Here is a 22,715-nt window from a genome sequence, read left to right on the forward strand (position 1 = left end):
CTACTAACCTCTGTGTGAACTCTTAACCTGTTTCTGGAAGTTGTAACCTTGCCTTGCACTCATTATTGAACTCTCTATTGTCCATATTCTCATATTTACTGTCCCATAGGTGCCTCACACCATCAGTAGCTTTTCTTGTCTTTTTTTCCCCTGACAGTTTTCTGATTGGTGTTGATATATCTCCAGTTTTTTATTTTATTTCTTCATATTTGCTTCAAAATAGTATTTCTTTTCATTCGGAAATACTAAAATATGAAAGTGTCTTTTGGGATAGGAATAGTTTCACATGGAAATTTGGGGTAATATGTTTTATTTTTACCACATCTGTTTATTATGTACTTGACTGATTTGATTTGTTCATGAATAGAAATGCAGTATATACAATGTCACTTATTGAACATGTTTAGTTTATACAAGTAGGTCATGTTAGATAAGCTCAATACCTAATTCTCGCGCACAGAGTATTTTGAATCTGGGTTAAAATTTGCAACCAATCAAATCAATGTTTTTGCATGAAATTAAAATTGTTCTGTCAAAATATGGTTTTAGTACAATACCAGTTATATGGTTCTTTTCCATTGCATGGAACCTACTCAACTTGGCTCATCTGGGTTTATTTTTATTTTTATTATTATTATTATTTTTTATATTATTATTTTTATTTATTTATTTTGCTTTTCCACTAGGCAAATCTGGTATGTGGTCCCTGAGAGCCAGTACCTTTTTTGAACCCTTCTTTCGCTGGGTTCAAAGCGACTAAACAGTGCCTAGCACTACAAACTGTGTTTTCAAAGTCCACAGTTATGTTAGTCTGTGTTTTACAATGTCATTGGCTACGTTTCGCGTGGGAACTGTAGTAGTAGAAAAGGGACCAAGGAAAAGGCGAGTTGGGCCCAGCCAATACCATACAGTGAAAATACAGCTTTAGTTAGTGAAAGTTAATGCATGGTTGTTCAAACCTTGGATCATGACCCTTGGATTGCTTGCAAAAACAGGTTGCAGAGAAATATGTATTTTAAAAATACATTAAGTAAATGTATTGTATTTTACACATTTGTAAGTGCTCACAACTGATATTTTACTATTGAATAAGTAGTGGTTAATTCTTTGTTAATAGCTAGTTAACTGCTTGCTAAAAGTTAATTAACCGACAAAAAGCTGACCCTATATATATATATATATATATATACACACACAAATTGTTGGTAGCACTGAATGGTTTTTATTTTAAAATACATAAAAAAAAATGGAAAGACTGAGACAGTGGCCTCCACAAAAATCTGAATGTAGAAGGAAGCTCAATAAAAGACTTCAGTGAGCTGGAAGCTGCTGAGCCTGCCTGAAAGCAAACAAAAACCAAGAGCTAAGCTATATAAAGATGATTTTTTTTTTTTAAAGATTGTATTTGTTAAGTTCTAGTCTGGCTGACAAGCCGATGACTTTATAACTTTTTTTGTTTCCCTAGAAGAAGGCTCAAGAAATGTCATCTGATTGGCTCAGCTGGGTGCTTTAACAATGACAACATTTGCATTTAGCAAATTTTTTTTTTGTTTAAAAAAAAAGAAAATTCTTAACACTAGCTTTGGTTTAATCTGAAATATTATTAAAGTCAATCTTGGGGAAAAGTGCAATATGCTGTGGATTCATTTTGTTTGGGTTCTGATTTTTCTTTAACCCCTGCCCCTCAATACATTAGTGATCTCTCTGCCATTTGTAGATAAACTAATAGAGTCATGACCAAAAGAATAATTTAATTTAATTTAGTAACAAGGGTATTTTTTTTTGCACATTCCCAGTTGATACATTATGATATATGCTTCTTTACATTTAAATTTCATAGAATTGAATGCTGCTACCTTTCAACCCCAGGTCTTTACATTCTAAATCTCAGGGAGACAGCATTTCTGCAGAAGTCTTATGAAGAAGATCATGCTGAAGTTGTGTCAAACATTGTTTCTGCTTCCCAGCTTTGCTTGGTAATGGAGATTTCTGTCGCTTACGTCTGGAAGTGAACCGTGTTTTCGTTGAGTATTCTCGCTGTTCTCTTTGATAAATGAATAACCCCCCCGCTCTCAACTCCCGACACTCTCCTCCACCATGGCTTTTTTGGATGTTTATTTAATGAAAATAAAAAGAGAAAATGCAGAGGAAAGCTTGGGGTTTTAGCAGCCACACGTTTGGGTTTTTTATTTTTATTTTTTTCCCCCCTGAAGTCGTGGCTTTTTAGTCTGGGTGGGGTTTTTTTTTTATTTTTTTTTTTTTTTTTTTTTTTTTTTTTTTTTTTAAAATCAGTAAGTGTGTTTGATGAATTTTCTTTCTTTTTACTCTCTCTTCCCCCAAAACAGAACAAAGCTTCACTCTGCACCCCTTCTCCACCTCTCTCCACTATTATGGAAAAAAAAAAAATTCAGCTGAAAATATTTTTCAATATTGTATGAGCGTGTATGATTTGTGTGCCTGTGGTTCCAGGATAAGTAATGGAGAAGTCTTGTTAGGCAGAGTTGATCGGAGTGAAGTCCAGAGGCTTCCCAACATTGTCTCGTTCCTCTGGCTGGATGAATTAAAGAGGCCACCAGTGTCCTTCCACTCTGTAATAATTTGCGTTCTTACATTTGTGAGAAAAGCCTGAATCCTGGGCAATCACAAAAGAGTTACAATAACTGTCCAAAGTGATAAAACTGCTTTTAAGGGGTGCAAAATCATGCAACTCTGTTTGTTCTTGTTTGAGAGTAGAGTCAGCTTGCCCAAACCACTGAATGGCAAACATTCACAAACTGGTTTGACAGGACCCAACAGCACAAGTATGTGTTGGGTTTGGGTCATGTTCTGATTTCATGTTCAATTTCTCATAGCCCCAGCTCTCACTGGGGACATAGTCAGACATAAAATTCTTGGAATGCATTCAAGTTCAGACCGTAATTTAAGGGCCAATTGAAGTTCGAGTGTGACGTTTGCTTGCTTTGCTCTCTTCATAGGTAGGGGATTCAGGTCCAGAATGTGCAAATCCTTCCCAGAATTTGTTTTTAACTGCCATGACACGTCTGAGGCTAGATTGAGATAATAAGAGAAGCCAAGCAGTTTGAAGGAATATTAAAAAAAATTGTTAAATTTAAATTTGCATCTGTGTCTCCTGCTCATTTCTCTTATTGTGAACCAGTTATGTCTCCTTGGTCCAACTGTGTGGGCCATACTGCTTAGTAAACATGTTTTGACCTGGCAAAATGCTAATTGGTGCCCTATCAGGTCTGAGCCCGGCGTTGTTAATGAATCAGGTACCAAATATATTAGACCCAGTTAATATACAAGACCTGTTTAATTCACATGACATTCAACAGATAATATACATTCTGAAGAGTATATCTGTGTAACTGTAAAATCAGTTATGCAACTGTCCTGATTATGTTTAAATAGCAAGTTAAATGAACGTAATGCATGAAATATGGCTAAACAGAATATGCACATGGTATTTGAGCTCAGTTTTTCAGAGGAAGTTGTGTCTGATGATGCATTGACATTCACTGTATGTGGTGTTATGATAGTCACATGAATATTGGTGTGTTCAATGTTTTTGAGGTATGATAGCTTAGCTTAGATAGCCTAGAGTTAGAATCTGTGTTTTGTGGTTTGAAAAAGAGATTGTGAGGCATCCCCCAGGTGTGATGGGGTTGAACGTATTGATATGTAGTGCTGTCCTACTGTGCAACGAGTTTGTGCGTATGTGTGTCTGTGAGCCTTCTCAGACATGGCATTAATATTTTGGCCAGTGAAGAACACCCACTGTATTCACATATGCTGGAGACCGTATTTATTTATGTTCAAATCGTAATTCTTCATAAGCTGAGATATAAGCAGTAAAATTAAGAATCTGATATTTGTTAATTTCTTGAAACAAAATAACAAAGTAAATATTTCTGATGGTTTCACTGATCAATTTAACTATACTTTGATGTACAAACCGGATTCCAAAAAAGTTGGGACACTAAACAAATTGTGAATAAAAACTGAATGCAATGATGTGAAGATGGCAAATGTCAATATTTTATTCGTAATAGAACAAAGATGACAGATCAAAAGTTTAATCTGAGTAAATGTAACATTTTAAAGGAAAAATATGTTGATTCAAAATTTCATGGCGTCAACAAATCCCCAAAAGTTGGGACAAGGCCATTTTTTATCACTGTGTGGCATCCCCCCTTCTTCTTACAACACTCAACAGACGTCTGGGGACAGAGGAGACCAGTTTCTCAAGTTTAGAAATAGGAATGCTCTCCCATTCATGTCTAATACAGGCCTCTAACTGTTCAATCGTCTTGGGCCTTCTTTGTCGCACCTTCCTCTTTAGGATGCGCCAAATGTTCTCTACAGGTGAAAGATCTGGACTGCAGGCTGCCATTTCAGTACCCGGATCCTTCTCCTACGTAGCCATGATGTTGTGATTGCTGCAGAATGTGGTCTGGCATTATCTTGTTGAAAAATGCAGGGCCTTCCCTGAAAGAGATGGCGTCTAGATGGGAGCATATGTTGTTCTAGAACCTGAACATAGTTCTCTGCATTAATGGTGCCTTTCCAGACATGCAAGCTGCCCATGCCACAAGCACTCATGCAACCCCATACCATCAGTGATGCAAGCTTCTGAACGGAGCGTTGATAACAACTTGGGTTACCCTTGTCCTCTCTGGTCTGGATGACATGGCGTCCCAGTGTTCCATAAAGAACTTCAAATCGTGACTCATCTGACCACAGAACAGTCTTCCATTTTGCCACACTCCATTTTAAAAGACCCCTGGCTCAGTGCAAACGTCTGAGCTTGTGGAGCTTGCTTAGAAATGGCTTCCTCTTTGCACTGTAGAGTTTCAGCTGGCAACGGCGGATGGCACGGTGGATTGTGTTCACTGATAATGCTTTCTGGAAGTAGTCCTGAGCCCATTCTGTTATTTCCTTAACAGTGGCATTCCTGTTTGAGGTGCAGTGACGTTTAAGGGCCCGGAGATCACGAGCATCCAGTAGAGTTTTACGGCCTTGACCCTTATGCACAGCAATTGTTCCAGATTCTCTGAATCTTTTGATGATGTTATGCACGGTTGATGATGATAACTTAAAAGTCTTTGCTATTTTACGCTGGGTAACACCATTCTGGTATCGCTGCATCTTTCTGCTCAACAATGGTGGAATTGGTGATCCTCTTACCATCTTGGCTTCAGAGAGACACTGACACTCTGAGAAGCTCTTTTTATACCCAATCATGTTGTCAATTGACCTAATTAGTGTTAATTGGTCTTCCAGCTGTTCGTTATATGCTCAATTTCCTTTTTCCAGCCACTTATTGCTACTTGTCCCAACTTTTTGGGGATTTGTTGACACTGTGGAATTTTGAATCAACATATTTTTCCTTTAAAATGTTACTTTTACTCAGATTAAACTTTTGATCTGTCACCTATGTTCTATTACGAATAAAATATTGACATTTGCCATCTCCACATCATTGCATTCAGTTTTTATTCACAATTTGTTTAGTGTCCCAACTTTTTGGAATCCGGTTTGTATGTTGTTGCGGTTTTACAAGAGGAATTTTTGACCAATCTTCCTTGACACATGATTTTAACTGCTCAACAATTAGTGGTCATTTTTTATGATACCCAGCTACATAATGAACTATACTTTCTCAGTAGAATAACAATTTGGACTGCAGGCAGGTCAGTTTAGCCTATTAAGCATAGCATCGGTGTCCAAACAAACATGTATCTCCATTTTTGTCGACTTATAATTTACTATCCAGCCGCTGTCTTTACATTGTGGATTTACATTAAATTTCATGATGAATGAACCAATAGAAATGCTCCAGAATTTCTTGGAATAAAATCTTCTTCTTCCGTTGAAAATTATGAAAGTTTTTTTTTTCGTTCTATTCATTTGCTTCTTTGGACATCAGCAATGCACAGTGAGGCCTGGCACCTTGGTGGCATCATATGTCTCCCTAACATCCCAATATATGCCTCCTTGTCGTCAGTAGTACCTTCACACATAACTCATGTTTAATGAGGATAATGATGCAACTCTATACCATGACAGAAGCTGGCTTTTTAACCTATCGCGGATAACAGTCTGGATGGTCACAGAGATGGTTTTTGGCATAGAGAACTCAACGTTTAACCTGAAAGTAAGCTTAAAGAGGGACTCATTGGACCACAGTACATATTTCTACTTCCGCACGATCTTATATGAGCTTGAGCCCAGAGAACTCAGCTTATGGCTTTTGATGTACATCATTCTCTTAATAGTGTTTCAGATAGCATTTCTTGAGGCAGCAGTGGACTGGGTTAATGGACAACTATTTCCCAAAGTACTCCCGAGCCCATGTGGCTATATTTTTATTATAGTAGCTTGAAAAAAGTAGCTATAGTAGACGATTTCTCAGGCAGTGCCATCTGAGAGCTTGAAGGTCATCCAGCAGTGCTTTCTTACACTGATATTTAATGAAAGACCAAAATACCAACACATTTCTTTTATAGCCAACAATGATGCATTCACCTGTTACCAATTCACTTGATTTATGTGTGATGTAACTTGAATAGTCTGTAAACTCTTTGCATTTATTTTTTTTTATTGTGGCATCAAATTCTTTTGGATATATTTATAAAATACAATTTTGTCAATGAAAAAAATGGAAATGTTTAATTCCTTTTCTTTTTTTTAGTTAATGTTCAATAAAGTTAAGAAAAAAAATTTTTTCCATTAAAAAAAAAAAGTCTCAACATTTCCTGAAATGGGGTTTTATTTTGTTTTGAGTTAGTGTCATGCGCTGCCTATTTCAGATTAAGCAGTGTTGAGTCTGATTCTGTCTCCATTTGGGCTGTGTGTGTGTGTCTGTCTGCATTTGTGTGTCTGTGTGTTTCCTCTCTTTTAGGGATGTCGGTGTTAAGTCTCAGCATGCAGCATTTCATAGCAGGCCTTATCACCACACTTACCTTTACCTCCATGATGAACTGCACACAGAGAGCTGAGGAGAGCATACAGGTACAACAACTGATCCTGGACCAGGCTTTAAAACCTCTCCAGAGTCAATAAAAATGCATATAACACCTTGTTACAGGATTTTAGAGCAGTTAATGACATACAGAAGAGATTGTTTATACCAGGACACACATGCAGAGTTTTTATCCCAGAACTCATTAAATAAGAAAGACACTAACTTGAGTCCTTAAGTCTTTAATCTTTTAGTCTACTTTATATTGATTGAAGTGCAACAGCTTTATAATGAAACTTGAATAAGTCAATATATCCCTCATCCGAATAACATATAGGGAATGAACAGAATAATGGTGGCAGATATAAATCCTAGATGTTTAGGTGACACCATGCTTTGGGATTCCACTTTTGGTGCCATGAGTTTTGGGAAGTGCATAAATGAGGCCTATCCTTAGTACTTTTTTGGGGTGGAAGGTGTGATATATAAAGTCTGTTAATTTCCACCTTCTGGTCTAAATTAAGCATCAGTCAGGTTCTATTTTTAATCAGAGTTCCACTTTAAGGACTCTGCACCCATGATTTTAGACAATTAAGCTCATGTCTCTTCATTCTGTAGTGTGTCATGTTTATATTTGGAATTCTAGCTATTAAATATGTCTATGACAGAAATTATTGAGATTTTTGGAAATTGTGGCCAATGTTTTTTTTTATGACTTTCCATTTCCTCTACACTCATCAAGGTACTATAAACCTCCATTTACCCTTATCCTAGCCCAAATTAAAAGTCTTCTACATTCATCAAATGTGCATTAGGCTCCCCAAAATCTTGACTTTCTGATTTTTACTGGTGTTTACTTGCTCTTAGACCATTCAACATCTCTTTCAATTCTGCTCATCAAAATATTATAGAGTACCCATTATCTGGTCCTGGATTATTTTTCAAGCCTTCCACTTTTATAAGCTGCTGCAGGTCTTTCCCTGTTCCTAGATCTTGTTCTCTGATCTTAGACCAGTTTTCTAACCTTCCATACTTTTTAAGGTATCTTACTCCAACTCTTTCGCTGTTTCTAGATAATTTTTCCCTGATCCTAGGCCAGTTTTATTATCTTCCACTATTACAGATGTCTTATGCGCCACCTTGTTCCCTGATCCTTGATCAGTTTTAAAGCCCTCCATGCTCGCTCAGGGTGGATAAGATGAAAACCCTCTCTCTTCCCTCCTGCTTTACCTGCTCTCAGATTAGATCAGATCTCCCGGTGAGAGAAGCCAAAATAGCTGTTTGTCACCCTGTTCCATATTAAACGATGAGTCAGAAAAGTAACAAATACCCCGACCTGTCTGATCAGAATGATGTGTGAGTTTACAGCGGGCATTACCCCATGTTAGTTCGGCGTTGGGCTTGAAGTGCGAGCGATTTTGGGACTCAGTTTTGTTTGAATCCAGACGCGGGGCTGTCAGCCCTCGTCCCGCTCGCACTCACCTGCCTGTCACAAGCAGGAACAACTTCAGAGCAAGCGTGACGCCCATTCAAGTGTCACTCACCGGCTCCGCACTGTCAGCTCTGAGCCTCCTCTTGCCTTTTATATCAACACATCAAGAGGGATAAAGCTACCTTCATTTCACACATGCCTCATCAATTCTCATCAGTCATCTTAAAAAAAAAAAAACTAATTTTAATGAATAATAATCATAATCAACTTTCTGTACAGAATCTTTATTCTCCTATTCCAGCCCATGTGGTTTTCTGCTTATCAGAAAAATAAAGAAGTTACACAAGCTTAATAGAGTTCTATATATATATTATAAACCTTATTTTGTATTTTCTGAACTAATAGAAGATGCACCTCTCTGTATTTTTGTATGCTGTACATATTGACATAATTCCTGTATTTAAAAAAGGCATATTTGAGCTTTCAAGACCTTGTTAATAGGACTCAAATTCTATTTTTGAAGAGGGACTTTTTTTCAGCATCAATAGTAGGTGGTTTCAAATCTAATTTGGATCTGATCTCAATGCAACTCAGTGTTAACTCAGTATTTGTCATTTAGGAGTAGAACGACTTCCTGCCTTCACTGTAGTCCTGCCTGCATTGTTACTATGACATCTAACTGACTATACACAAAACGACTACAGTTTGACCTAATGATTTGGATTTTCTCGTTCGCACTGTGAATACTTTTTTCTAAAAATCTGATTTGACCAAAAAATAAATAAATAAATAACAAAATAAAACCGTGTGTACCTTCAGTATGAACAAAATGTCTATCCACCTTAAACAGACCACTATTGACCCTTTGGTTTACAGGTAAATGATTTTGTAGGAGACCAACAGTCTTAAGGCAACGTTGAGTAAGAATACACACAAATGCTGTTTTTCATATTCATACCTGACCAAATAACACAGAAAAACACAAATTTATTGAGTGAAAATGAAAATAGTTGGGAACTGTCAAGTTGAACTGACAATGGCCTAATGACATACTGTTCATACTGTACCCTGTGTGTGTGATGAGTATGCATATGTGTGTGTGTTTGTTCAGCCGTCCGTTCATTTGTGTTCTTAAGGTAGTATTGGGTGACGGTAAGCTGATACTGTGAGTGCTTGTGAAAAGCCCTGGAGAGAGAAACGGAACACCTTAAACAAGTCTGCAGGAATAAAAGTGCTTCACTTAACTCCAGTGGCAGGGCTGTGTGAGCGAGAGAAGCCATGGCTCTCTCGTCTTCAGCAGGGCCTTTAAATGCAAGAGTGCTGGTTAGTGTTTCAGCCATCAAGCCCGTACTCAGGCCTTCATATGAGAACGCGGTTCTAACTGAAAGCACTTCTCTTAATATGGGTGGCAGTTTTCCCTTTCTTAAATCTTTGGATGCTTGTTCTGGCTGCTACTTTGTGTACCAATGTATGTGCTAGACATGCTCCCACTTACTACAGATTAACACTGTTTTTTCTCAGTGGTGCAATCTGAAAATATAATGATAAAATGTATGTTAGTTACAGGTCCTGGAGGATTAGGTGGAGGTGTTATCCTAATGCATCAGCTGCCATCGAGTAACTAATAACGGCAGTGTTTTTACCCACCCACAAATTGTTTTACCCAAACAAAAAAGTCTTTCTAAACTTTCTAAAAACGCATTCTAGAAAAGCCATTGAACATTATTTATCCTTACAACACATGCTTTAGTTGCATGCTGTAACACAACATAATTGTTTGCCAGTACAATTAATTTAAAAGTACTTCCTATGTCATTGTAAAGTAGTGGCTGACTGGGAAAGTTATCGTGTATATATACTTTTTACATATAATCTAATACATGTCCTAAAGTTAGTCATTCTACATGTTACCTGTAACTCCCCCAGTCACACAATAATACCAAGCTGGGAGCCCATAGTCATTTGTTGCCAGCCACAGATCATTTTCACACAGCTGCGCAGCATCATTGGGCTTCTCAATACAGTTGGAGGAGCGCACTAACTCTCCTTAATTTATGCAAATGTAATACAAGGAGGGGAGTCTTTTTCGTCAATGCTTGACCCTAATTAAAAATAATAATTTGGTAATGGAATAATCCTGGGGTTTAATTCCTATTCTCTGTAAAATGACTACCAACTGGGTACTTGGGTAAAGCTTTCTGGGTCCCTAACTGTATAGTCACATATATGTACATTTGGAATAAGAACATTTTCCAGATGCTTAAATGTAATTGTTACTAATCGTGTTTCAACAACTCAGCAATCATTGAGAGAAAACGCTTAGCTGACACCAGTATTTTTTTTTTTTAATTCCCAAATCCCTATACACGAGGAAAGAAAAAAAATGTAGCAAAATAAAAGTATGATTTCCAGTTCATATTGAAATTAATCAACTTGTCATATTTTGTTTTAGGCCACTCACTACAGCTTCTTGGCCACTCTGGAGGTATTGGGGAAGCTGAGCTTCAGCACCTTGGCCGGAGGCATGGTGGACACAGTGGGCTTTCCTATAGCCTTCCTTCTCTTCCTCTTCCTCACCTCCAGCAGTGCTTTGCACGTGTGGAGAGCCACTGAGACAGGAGTTTTGAAGGAACAGCTGAAGGAGCAGCCTCGATGAGCAGCTTTAACTACAGTGCAGGGGGCAGGCAGAAATAGTGTGTGTGTGTGTGTGTGTGCACGCATGTATGAGAGGCTGTCTAGGGCAAAATGCACTGAAACACTTGCATACTACACCTCTATACTCATATACTCATTAAACGAGAGAGAGGAGAAGAGCGAGCTGCAGTCAGTGGTGAGTGTGTGTAATTTTCAGCATGCCTGAAAGTGTAACAGGTAGTTTCTGAAGAACTGAGCATGCTCAGTAGCACAGAGGGAAATAATGTTTGATAAACACCCGAGCTTTGAGTTTTTTTGAGAAATGAACAAACATTTCCTCCTCTCAGTGTTTATTGGTCTGTGCAGGTGCTGAAACACTGATCAAATGTGAATTCGAGACTGAATCCATGAATACAGTAAACACACAGCAGTGCTACAGCGGAGCTCATGACTGTGAACTGCGACCAAGTGAGCACTGTGGCCGCAGACTGCTGTGAGTTTACTGGGTCTCCGGTAAAACTGAGAAGAACAAATATCTGTTAATTTCTTAAAAACTCAAAGCCCAGGAGTTAAAAATCTAAAGTTTCAACAAATATTATTTCCCTCAGTGCTTCTGAGCATGCATGAGTCAGCATATATTTTTCAGTGTAGTGTGCACATAAATATTTTTCAGTGTGTTGTGTTTCAGTGTATTTTGCCCTAGATGGCCTCGTGTGTGTGTGTGCGCGCACACTCCCACTAAAGGGCCAACATATCTGTTGTTTGATTCTATCAGCTGATAATTTGCAATAGGGAACTAAAGAAAAAGAAGTACACACAGGTATTCTGGGTAGCTTCAGTTGGTTTATGGAGCCTGTTATTTGTGTACACACATAACAGTCCTATAGGTAAGTTGGCAGAATTTGAGTATGAATGTTTTGATCAAATCTATGTATTTTGCCAGGTATTACATGTAAAAATAATGTTTGGTTAATGAAACATACAAAGCAAACAAATACATGGAGTATTTACATTATTTAAGAAGTTATTCAAAAATACAATGAAAATAATAAATAAAAATAGACCAATAAAATTGGGGAAATAAAGAGGCACAAAAGATGAATGTATTTAGAGAAGTATGCAGAGACTGTACATACATTTGAAATCAAATCTGCTTAAAAAATACCAGTTATCAGAATTTTTAGCCATGTAAAATTGGTATTAATATCAACCACATTGGAGCCCTAGTGTGAGAGTAGGTATACTTAAAGAAAAACACAAAGCTTCAGTGAGCAGCTTTATCTTCAGACCAGTAGACAAGTTGAAGGGTCTGAGTTTTTCTTGCTAGGAAAAAGAACAATGCCATAAAACGGCTTTAAACACAGTAGGATGGCTGGGCAGTGAGATGATTGGATATTTGTGGCAGTTGTTCCCTGAATGATCTGTGTTGTACTTAAAAACCTCATTTCCAGAAAAGTTAGGGCACTTCCTAAATATGCAATAAATACTGAATATCTATAATTCACTTGAACCTTTATTTTAACAGACAAAGTGACGAAGAAAAGATTTTCAATGGTATATTTAATTCATGTATTTGATCATAAACCAATTTAGAAATTGATGCCTGCAGACACTTTTTTTTTTTTTTTTTTTAAATAGAAGTATTATCTTTATTTAGAAATTCCCGTTAGGGCATTTGATTCTCTGCATTTAACTGATCCATGGTAGTGAATGCACAAACACACACTACTGATTAATCCTTGTAGTCACGCACTAAGGGAAGTGAGCACACACCAACATCCAGAGTGGCAGGCAGCTTTCCCAGAGCCTGGTGGGGAGGTGTAGGGGTAGGTACCATGCTCAAGGGTACTTCAGCCATGGATGAATTTTATGAATTCATCACTGTTGTTTTGCCCTTGTCCCAACTTTTTTGCCAGACCGCTTGCCGAGCCAGCCTAGAAGAGGCATTTTCGCTTACTGACTGACTGACTCCTAATGTTGAAGCGCACATGTGCGAGTAGGTGTTTTGTTCAGCCATATTTCACAAGGTGGCGCTACTACACTCTGTTGTTAGTTCAGCCATATTTCATGTAGCGCTTTTCCACCAATGAAGAAATATTCCAGTTTTTCAACTAAATTTGGAACCATTTGGTGCATTTCCACCAACGTAAACTGGTTTGCGAACCAGAAAAAATGTGCTTGTTACATTGAATAAATAAGTTATTGTAATTCTTAAAATCAACAACACGTTCTTGGTCTTCTTTCTTCTTTGGTGGTAGATAATCTAGTATTTATTTAAAATATAAAATGAACAAGAAAATACCCTGATGCCTGTGTTATATATTATTAACAAAACCTTGTGCTCAGTTTTTCATTTATACATTTATTACCATTTATTACTTACCCTCCATATTTTCTGTACAACACAATCACATAATAAAAAAACACATGTAAACAAAGACATCTATAGGAGGTACCAAAGCTTCTCCAGACCTTCCAATGACAAGAGTATGTCCTGTTTTTGAAATGCCAGAAACACCTCCGTGACAATGGCTATATGATTAATAGCAGTCCGGCTAAACTGGGCTTGCCTAGTTTTCTTTTTCTTGTATGAAATGTGTTTGAAAGGCGTCTAATTCAAAAAATTTTATTAATAAATTTGGTCAGTGAAAACTTTGGAAATATTTTCTTTGTTATTCATTAAATTAATGTTCAAGAGAATGAGCATATTACAGATTTATTTTTATATAGCATTTTACAAAATGTTCCAGCATTCCTGGAAATGAGGTTTATAAGCACAAATTTGCACAGTGTCATAAATGCCAAGTGCTGCTTTTTTTTATAGCAACCAGTTCCATGAGGTGCTTCATGTCTAACAAATATAAAGTTTCTACATTGGTAGATGGATAACTTGAGGGAGTATTTAAAACTAGGTATAGGAATGTAAATCTCCTTTTTGAGAATGAAGTTTAACATAACAAAAAACAGTTGTAGCTGAAAAATAACTTGCAACTAAATAAAATTTAGCAGTTAGACTTAACCAGCCAGCAAAGATCTAGACTAGAGCTAGAAGATAAAGCATTTGCTGTGCAGCAGTGAATTGCTGACCCGCTACCTCCTGGACCAGGGATGGGCCATTCCAGTATGAAAAACAACAAGGACTTGATTGGCTCATGACTAAGGCTGCAATCATGAATTTTTAATTTTATTGAGAATTATTAATAAGTTTCAATAGTAAGCCTAAGGTATGTTTTTATTATTTTTGACTTCAGGCAGTAAAATACCAATTTTAATAACCATAAAATAAAGGAAAATATTCTGTTGAAAATATGAGTGTTACGTTAAATGTATATGTAATTGGTAAAACTCATGTTTTATAATAATGTGACCTTTTCACCGCCCTCCTTATATATACTTTTACAGTGGTTGTGTATCAATGTTTGTGCTCAATATCTCAAGTTAATCAAATATTTATTGCTGCCCTACTTATGACCCGATTCTTGTTTGTTAGAATTTGGGAAATCACTAATCCTAATAGTGCCATTGGATTCAAGACTGGTTTTGTCTGTCCTCGTCCAAGTGCAGCAGCACCGCTACTCAATAACAGCAACAGCACTCAGAGTAACAAGATACTACAGCATGAGAAATGTCTAAACTTGTTTTTCTCTACTCAACTAAACCTGGTGGATGTTTCTCTAAATGCTCTTCAAACTGAAGAGGCATCAAGAGTATGCCTTTGAGTTTGCCAGAAGATATGCCAGCTTATTAATGCACTTAAAACTTAATTATTATTACTTATGTATTAGAATGTAGTAAGGTAAAAAAAAATGTAATAGAAGTATGTTACAAAATGATGATATCCCATAAATGTAGGTGATTATAATATTCTCAATAAGGCACAATTTTATTAAAATATATCATATGTATGACAATAAGTGGGTTAATTTAGAAAATTTAAATATATCTTATATTTTTTAAATCATGTACAGAATTTTTTGCAGATGCAATTTTCTCATTATATCATAACATTATATCTCTATTCCCTAATCATTCTCTAATGAATGTTTTACAAACTCAGTTCCAAAAATAGTAAGGCTGTAGAAAAAATGTCAACCAAACCTATACAAAAAAAAATAAAAATAACTCTCTTATGGTTTTGTCAGATTCACAGCTTTTTCTTCATGAGTCAGCAATGGAAATCTCTTTTTCTACATACACTGATCACCCAAAAACATTAAAGTGAACGTGTTTCTTCAAAAATTGTCCATTGTATCCGCTCCATTGACAATATAATTGGACCAAATGGATATTAGTCCATCTGATGCTCTGCCTGCATTGTTACCTCCCTCTCACTCTGTTATTTTTGGGTGAAATGACATGGTGGTGATGTGTTAATGTGTGTTGAGCTGCTATGAGTGGATCTGGAACATCAGCACTGCTGGATGGAATTTGTAAACACTACAGTGTCACCACTGGACAGAGAATCGTCCAACAATCAAAAATATCCAGCCAGCAGAGTCCTGTGCTCACTGATGGACTAGTGGAGGACCAACACAAATTGTGCAGCAACAGATGAGTTTCTGCCTCTGACTTTGTGTCTAAGGCAGTAAACAGTGTGTAGACACTGTTTAAAAGCTCTAGTACCACTGCTCTTTCCTGCACTGATCCACTCACACCAACACAACACTCACTAACATATCACCACCACGCCAGTGTCACTGCAGTGCTGAGAATGATCCACAACCCAAATAGTACTTGCTATGTGGTGGTCTGTGGGTGTCCTGACCATTGAAGAACAGGGTGAAAAGGGGCTAACAAATTATACAGAACAGCAGATGGACTTCAGTCTGTAATTTTAGAACTGTGAAGCGCACCTGTAGTGTCAGTAGAGTTGAAAAAATGAATGTTGCCAGGAATTTTTGCTACTGTGTTACACCTTTACATTAAAAAATATGTTTAGATATCATTTGGGAACTGAGAACGCCAACTACTTAAGCTGTGAAAGGGGAATTTCCAAATTATGCTTGATGTAACATGTCAGCTGCTGAAAATATAGAGGTCTCTGTTGTTGTTTATTGTACGTTATAATGGGCTACATATTTTTAGTTGAAAACAGATTTGCTAAAATCGAAAACCATTTTAGCACATGTATATTTTGCTGGCACTCCAGGCTGTAGAATGTGGATTTGGATTGTCATTTGCTTCTTGAAAAATACATCATCTATGTACAAGTTATATTTTAGGTTGCCTTCAAAGATTTGCATAATTTCATCGGCACTGGCACAGACATACCCTTATTCCATGACAGATATTGACCTATAAACGTCACGCGGGTAACAATCAATATGGTCCCTTTTTTTTCTTTGCTTATTTATTTTTGACAAATAAGACATGACCTGCGGTATTTACAAAAACACTGAATCATGACAAAAGTAAATATCTTGTCTCTTAACTGATGTTGTTTTAATGCAGGGCAGTGTGGGTTTACAGAAAAATTGCTTTCTGTTTATATTTGCATTTTTGGAAATGGGTTTGTATAAATATAGTAAGAAATTAACCATAAATGTCAAATTTTATTAACACTTTCTTGTAGTATTTCCATTATGGTACTGGCACAGATCGCAACTGCTCTATATGTAAATCTCAAGTGTTTGGATATACAATATTTTTGTTTGGAGCACATCACTTTGTGTTGTCTATGCAATAATGCAATTATATGTTTAATTTTATCCTTAAAATAAGCTGTGTTTTCATTTGACAAAGACTTTAGATTTAGCATTTGAGTAGTTCTAGGCAAAAAATCCAGAAGCCATGGTAGGTACAACAATGAGAGTCTTGTCCAGGGACCAACATTCATTGGTGACCCTTGCATTTGTCGGTTTACTGTGATATTGAATTATAAAGTAGTAAAATGAGGCTGCACATTTTAAATTTATTTATTTATTTTTTTACTTACGTAGTTGTTTTACTTGAATTTTCATGTTTATTTCCAAACATCAGGTGATTATTTTCTGTACATATATGTATGATATTAAACATTAAAACATTTGAGTTTTGAGGCCTTAATATGTTTAAAAAAATATATATATATTTCAGCGTAAATAAATGTTACTAGATAACATGACAAGCTAGCTACATAACACTATAGCATGGAGTAGTTTAATCAGTACAAGTAATAGAATATCTTATGGCTGTCTGAAACAACCGTTTAAGGTAATGTCCTTATATAATGTTTTTTTCATCTGGAAATCACAAAAATAAAAATCACACATTCTCTGATTATACCAGCAACGCTTTGCACAAGATAAATAAAAACTACAATTTGGCTCAAATTTATTTTTATTTTTTTTTTCAAATTTGTCTTTTTAATCTGTTGGGAAAGCACTGCTGATTAGATTTGCATGGTTACCATTGACGTATTATTTCTGTTGTTATGGATTTAATTGATAATTATTATTTAACAGCAGATTTTTCAGCTATTAAAATATAAAGATTAAAAAGTTAGATGCTCCTCTGCCAGATGAATAAAAATCTGTAAAGATAAGTATATGTAGATCAGATTTAATTGTATTAATTTATACAAAATCCAGCTTATTGCAACTACATTTTAACATTTTACTGAGGATGATTTCAGCAACATGTACCCAATCTATAAGGCCGAGCACAAGTACCAGTCAACAAGAAACAGCGAGACCCTCACTGCTTTATAACTTTCTGAAGGTGTGGAAGAGCTATCATAAGAGAAGAATGTAACAGTTCTGGAGGTGGTGTTCTCAGTGACACCACTTTCCATTTTCTGTGAAAGAATTGAGGCCTGAACATTGGCATCTTGGGAGAAGTACTGTGGCTGGATCAGAGGAGCTGGCAGACAGTGAGATGCTCAGGGGGCTGCCTGTCCCGTGGTGTCGATTGGAGAGGGACCACTGACCGCGGAGCCGAGATTGGGAGAGCTTCTCCAGCTGAGCCGGAGAATCCGTGGACCACATTCTGGCAGCTCCGACCCTTTCCAAATCTAAATGAGTTGCGTCTGTGGGCTCAGCCTGTACTTGCATGCCTTCTCATACCAGCACACAGTTCAGTTCTTGGAGAATTACTTCACTGAACACAATTTAGGGTTCCTCTGTCAATGTACTGTCCTGGTCACCCTGCCGGATTTCCTGAGAATGATTCACCCCCCCAAATAATACCTGCTATATGGTGGTCCTGTGGGGTTCCTGACCATTGAAGAAAGGCATTTTGACTCTTGGTCTTTTAACAGCATTAAGGATGACGTTCTTTTTGGGTTTTGTTTTTTTTTTCCTGTGTTTTTTATGGTTGAAAACCGAGATAAATGCCGTTTTTTCAGCGTTTTATAAAGAAAACACATCTAGATGCCATTTATTGACCCTCTTGGCATTCCATACAGAGCAATGCAGAGTTTCGGACACATGAACACAAGTATAAATGCGGACAGCAGCGTGTTGAGGTGATGCAGAAGTATAAACCAGCCTTGATACAGATCCAGTCATTTAAGGTGCTATTTCAAAAGCTTTTCTCCCAGCGAAGCATACCCCTGGACCCTGCTTGAAAATAATGGTGATCAGGTTTACGCAAGTTGTTTATATATCTGGGCCTGGGGGCCAACAAGTTACGTGTTAAAAGTGTGTCGCATACATAGCCCCCCCACCCCTGCCCACATCCCAGGAATTTTTTCCACTATCAGTCTATGATCTAGTTAACAACTACTAATGCAATTTAAAAACCCTTTATAAAGGTAGTTTTACTGTAAAATGGTATCACTGTATGTATATCAAAATCACGTAATCAAAAGTCAAGTAATTCTAGACTACACAAGAGCATACTGTTACATGAGATCTTAGTTTCAGATCATGGAGGTGATTTGGCTGTGTATTAGGAAATGGCTTTGGACAGGACAGTGATGCAAACACTCAGTACTGATGCTGCTTTTTACCAGGACAGAAACACACAGCTCCATAATTTGCTGCCAGGCAGATTCTGCCATAAGTGATGGCAACCTTGGGAAACCCAAAATGCTTCAGTACCTTCCAAGGTAGAAAACCCGATATAAATATCTTAAAAGGAACAGCTGACATTAAAAAGCCTATGTATTTCTACATTGTGTCCAGGATAAAGCATCCTAGGGGTGATCTTGCAACATGTTGCAATCTGGGCCAAACAAAGGCGTTTTGTTGGGGTGCCCCAAAGGGACGAGGTGTTGGCTCTTTTTTTGGCTGCGGCTTTTGTGCCACGGCCGGCAGAACTCGCTGGTGGCTCTTTGTTGGAGAGGGAAATCCTAGCCGGGAGGTGCGGGCCCAGCGCGGACGCGCCGGCATCAGATGACCCCCTCCGTTTCCTCTCCCTTGCTATTTTACCCGCCTTTTTTGTTTGTTTGTAGAACCTGATGAGATCAGATCTGCTTTCCACACGCGGCTAACCCCTCTTTCTTCCACCCCCCCCCCCCCTTCTGCCCCAAACACACACACACATTGTATCTCCTATCTTTCTTATATTCACACTCTTCCTCATTCTTTTCTTTCTCCATCCAATTCAGGCTCTTTTTGCCTTCAGTTTCTTAACACTTATGGCCCATTTAGAGCTGGTGTTAAATGCTTGCCTTCCTGATTGGATCTGTGTTGAGCTCAGATGTCCATGAGCGGGTTTAAGATGCTCAGGCAATGCAGAAAACTACTACATCTGCCAGGCCTGAGGAGGCACTGTTGAAACACTGGGCTTGTGTTAGTAACATTTTTGTGAGTCTCTGAGGTCTGGTTCGCAAACAATTTAGGGTGGTCATATCCCATCAGGATCATAGTTGTGCCAGCCTTAATCATAGCTGCTGCAAGTATCTAAAAATTTCAGGCACCGTATTGTAACCAGTCTTATTTATGGCATTAATATAGCACAATATATCACCTTAAAGCAGTCCAACACTCTTAAAAAATAAATAAAGGTGCTACAAAAGATTATTTAAGTGACGTCATAGAAAAGCACTTTTGGCTCCATAAAGAGCCATTTTTAGATTTAAGATCAAATGATTTTAGACTTGAGATCAAATGATGGATTTTTATATCTTTAAAAGGTTCCTCACACTCATACATCTCTTTAACAAACATGGTTCTTTATGGAACCAAATGTTGTTCTTCTATGGCATCGCTCAAAGACCCCTTTGTAACACCTTCGTTTTTACAGTTTTTTCTCAGTCGCTTTGGAGCATTTCTCAGATTGTAATTAAATCTCTCAAAATGTCTTGTTCAAAGTCGACACCATCTAGTTACTTGAGCACTCAGATGTTTCTCGTTGATTTTGGATAAACAGCACACGCTTTGGTTTAATCATGCGGATGATTTTGTACAGTCCATTGCCTATGTCAGTACACTCAGAAATGTTAATCTAGTTGTCATGAGCTGTGAAGCGTATTTTATACATTTCTGTTTTTAGTAAATGTCTACTGAACTGATGATTAGCTCTCAGGTGAATCATGACTTTCACTGATAAAGGGGAGTGTTTGAAGCTTTAGATCAAACAGTGATCAACCAGTCCTCTACAATAGCTCAGAGGTGCATCTCGTGAACCTTCTGTTACCAAACATATATAGACAGATCACAACACGTTTTCTGACAATAGAAGAACAATGACCAAATAACCAGGCTCAACTCCCCAGAATAAGTAAGGAGCCAGCAGCATACTCAGATGACCCTGCTGGCTGCTATGGAGGCAGCGTTTGAGGACGTCACAGCTGATCCCTGTAGAGGCTGGACAAGACGTTCAAAAAGATTCTTTCCTCAGTGCATTGCAAAGGAAGTGTGTGTCAATGAGAATTTCTGGCCCAATTGACAGGAGCGTCAGGAGGTCTGGAAATACTCCTGTGTAATTCCCAGTGCAGTCCTGTATGTACATCTCTGACTAAAAGGTGTTTCCCATGTTTATATTACTGATATGTTTTTTATCATTTGTGGTAAACAGTCTTGATCCAGAGCTAATCATTTATATCAGTACTCACTGATGTTTTAGTTCAGTCAGATTTTTGCAACAATTTCCCAACAACTTGTAAGAAGAGCTAAAGTGTGCAAACAAGTAATTAAAATCCTTAATTTTTACTGTGTAATTTTAATCATTCGGTTTCTCTTCACCTTTGGGTCTTCTCTCCCTTTAATTGAGCTCATTTGGTAAATGGCACCTCTGCTTGGTGTTGGCTTAAGGAAGGGAGCTGAGGTGTTAACACGGATTGAGTAACGCTGTGTTCACTGAGAGGTACAGTTGTGTAAAAGGGGCATCATCATCTACGTGTTCACTGCTCCCCAACGGCTGGAACTAGCAGTGTTTACGTGACTTTTCATCACCTTCCCAGTGATAAAGGCTTGGTCTTTTAATGGAGAGAGCAGAAGAAGAGGATCACGCTGACCCGAGAGGTTGAGGCACCCCCTTTTATATCTCTTTTGATAATAACACTGTTAAATTATTATCCTGTTTTATTTATATATTATTTTTTTGCAGCCTCCTTTTTTTCCACCAAATGTTGGCTCTTTTCTCGAGTGCAGACCCTTTCCCCAAGATTACAGTGAAGTCTCTGTTTTTGTGGTCTTTATTATGATTATGTGCTGATGCTGGTTAGGTTGCACTGACCCTCAAGTCTGAACCTTAAGTAGCACTTTTATTTTATTTAACCTTTAATTCAGCCAGGCAAGTTATTAAGAAGAAATACTTATTTACAGTGGCAGCCTAGCAAGCAGGCAGGAGATGCCACTTGTGGGAAAGAGAAATACCAAAAAGGGGAGAGAGGAAAAGAAAAATAGATACCGTTGACAACATGAAATGATCAAATCAACTAAAATAAAACATGTATATAAGTAGGAAATAATATTGTAATACAATGACAAGTTTAATTTGGCCATAAATAGTTTGTTTATTGCTTAACAGCACTTGTAATTTGTTGCGTGTATGGCAGTTACCCCACCCCATCCTGCACTCCCCAAAATGAAGGCGATTGTCTGAATTAATGTAGTTTTAGCACTGCAGAATACCCATTCCATTGTTTATAATTGTTTCTATTTACCTCATCTTCACATGCTCAGGTACAGTGTGATTGACAGACAGTTACAGGCTCAAACTGCAGTGAAACTACATGTGTAAGTACAAGTGTCTTGGCATCTTATATCTTAATTACTGCATTTCATATCTGTATATGAAATGATTTCTTCAGAAAAAGGAACTTGTTGTGGGGAGTGGATTGGTGTAGTTGGTAAAGCCACCGACGTCTATTCAAAGATTTCCAGTTCAGCACACAGCTGATGACAAGGGTCCAATTCCCTGCTCAGGTAAAGCACAGATCAGTACAAAGAAGGTTGAAGGTTAAATCTGGAATTTATTGTGGAAACAAATCTGGTTCAACTGTAGTAGACATGTTTGAACAGTGGTCAGCACCCCATGAATTTACTAATAATGATGATGATTGTGGTAACGAGCTGTTAAGTCAGGGGGCCAAACACTGGGCAGACTGATGTGATGAAAACTAGAGTGATGTAGATGATGGTTTGGACAGTAAGCGCTGGTTAATGCTGATCTGTCGGTTCCACTGGCACTGGTCTCAAGCAGGTCTAAGCCGCTATGTGGGGTAACAGCCAACCGTGTGTGTGTGTGTGTGTGATGGGTTGAGTTATGACATGCTGCCAGCTCATATGGCGTGGAGGCTGAGTCAGTTCCATGTCT

The 22,715-nt window shown here is 37.7% G+C and overlaps 1 protein-coding gene across 1 annotated transcript in view; it reads left to right on the forward strand.

Moving 5' to 3' along the window:
- Nucleotides 1-13,557, forward strand: part of LOC136676876 (major facilitator superfamily domain-containing protein 3-like) — a 46,031-nt gene extending 32,474 nt beyond the window's left edge. Inside the window, exons 5-6 of the mRNA XM_066654146.1 lie at nt 6,905-7,014; nt 10,849-13,557. Of these exons, the coding sequence (XP_066510243.1) occupies nt 6,905-7,014; nt 10,849-11,052 (314 nt within the window). The 3' untranslated portion in view covers nt 11,053-13,557. The remainder of the gene's footprint in view (nt 1-6,904; nt 7,015-10,848) is intronic.
- Nucleotides 13,558-22,715: the final 9,158 nt, after the last annotated feature.

This window comes from Hoplias malabaricus, chromosome X2, assembly GCF_029633855.1.
Source record: "Hoplias malabaricus isolate fHopMal1 chromosome X2, fHopMal1.hap1, whole genome shotgun sequence".
Classification (NCBI taxonomy): Eukaryota; Metazoa; Chordata; class Actinopteri; order Characiformes; family Erythrinidae; genus Hoplias; species Hoplias malabaricus.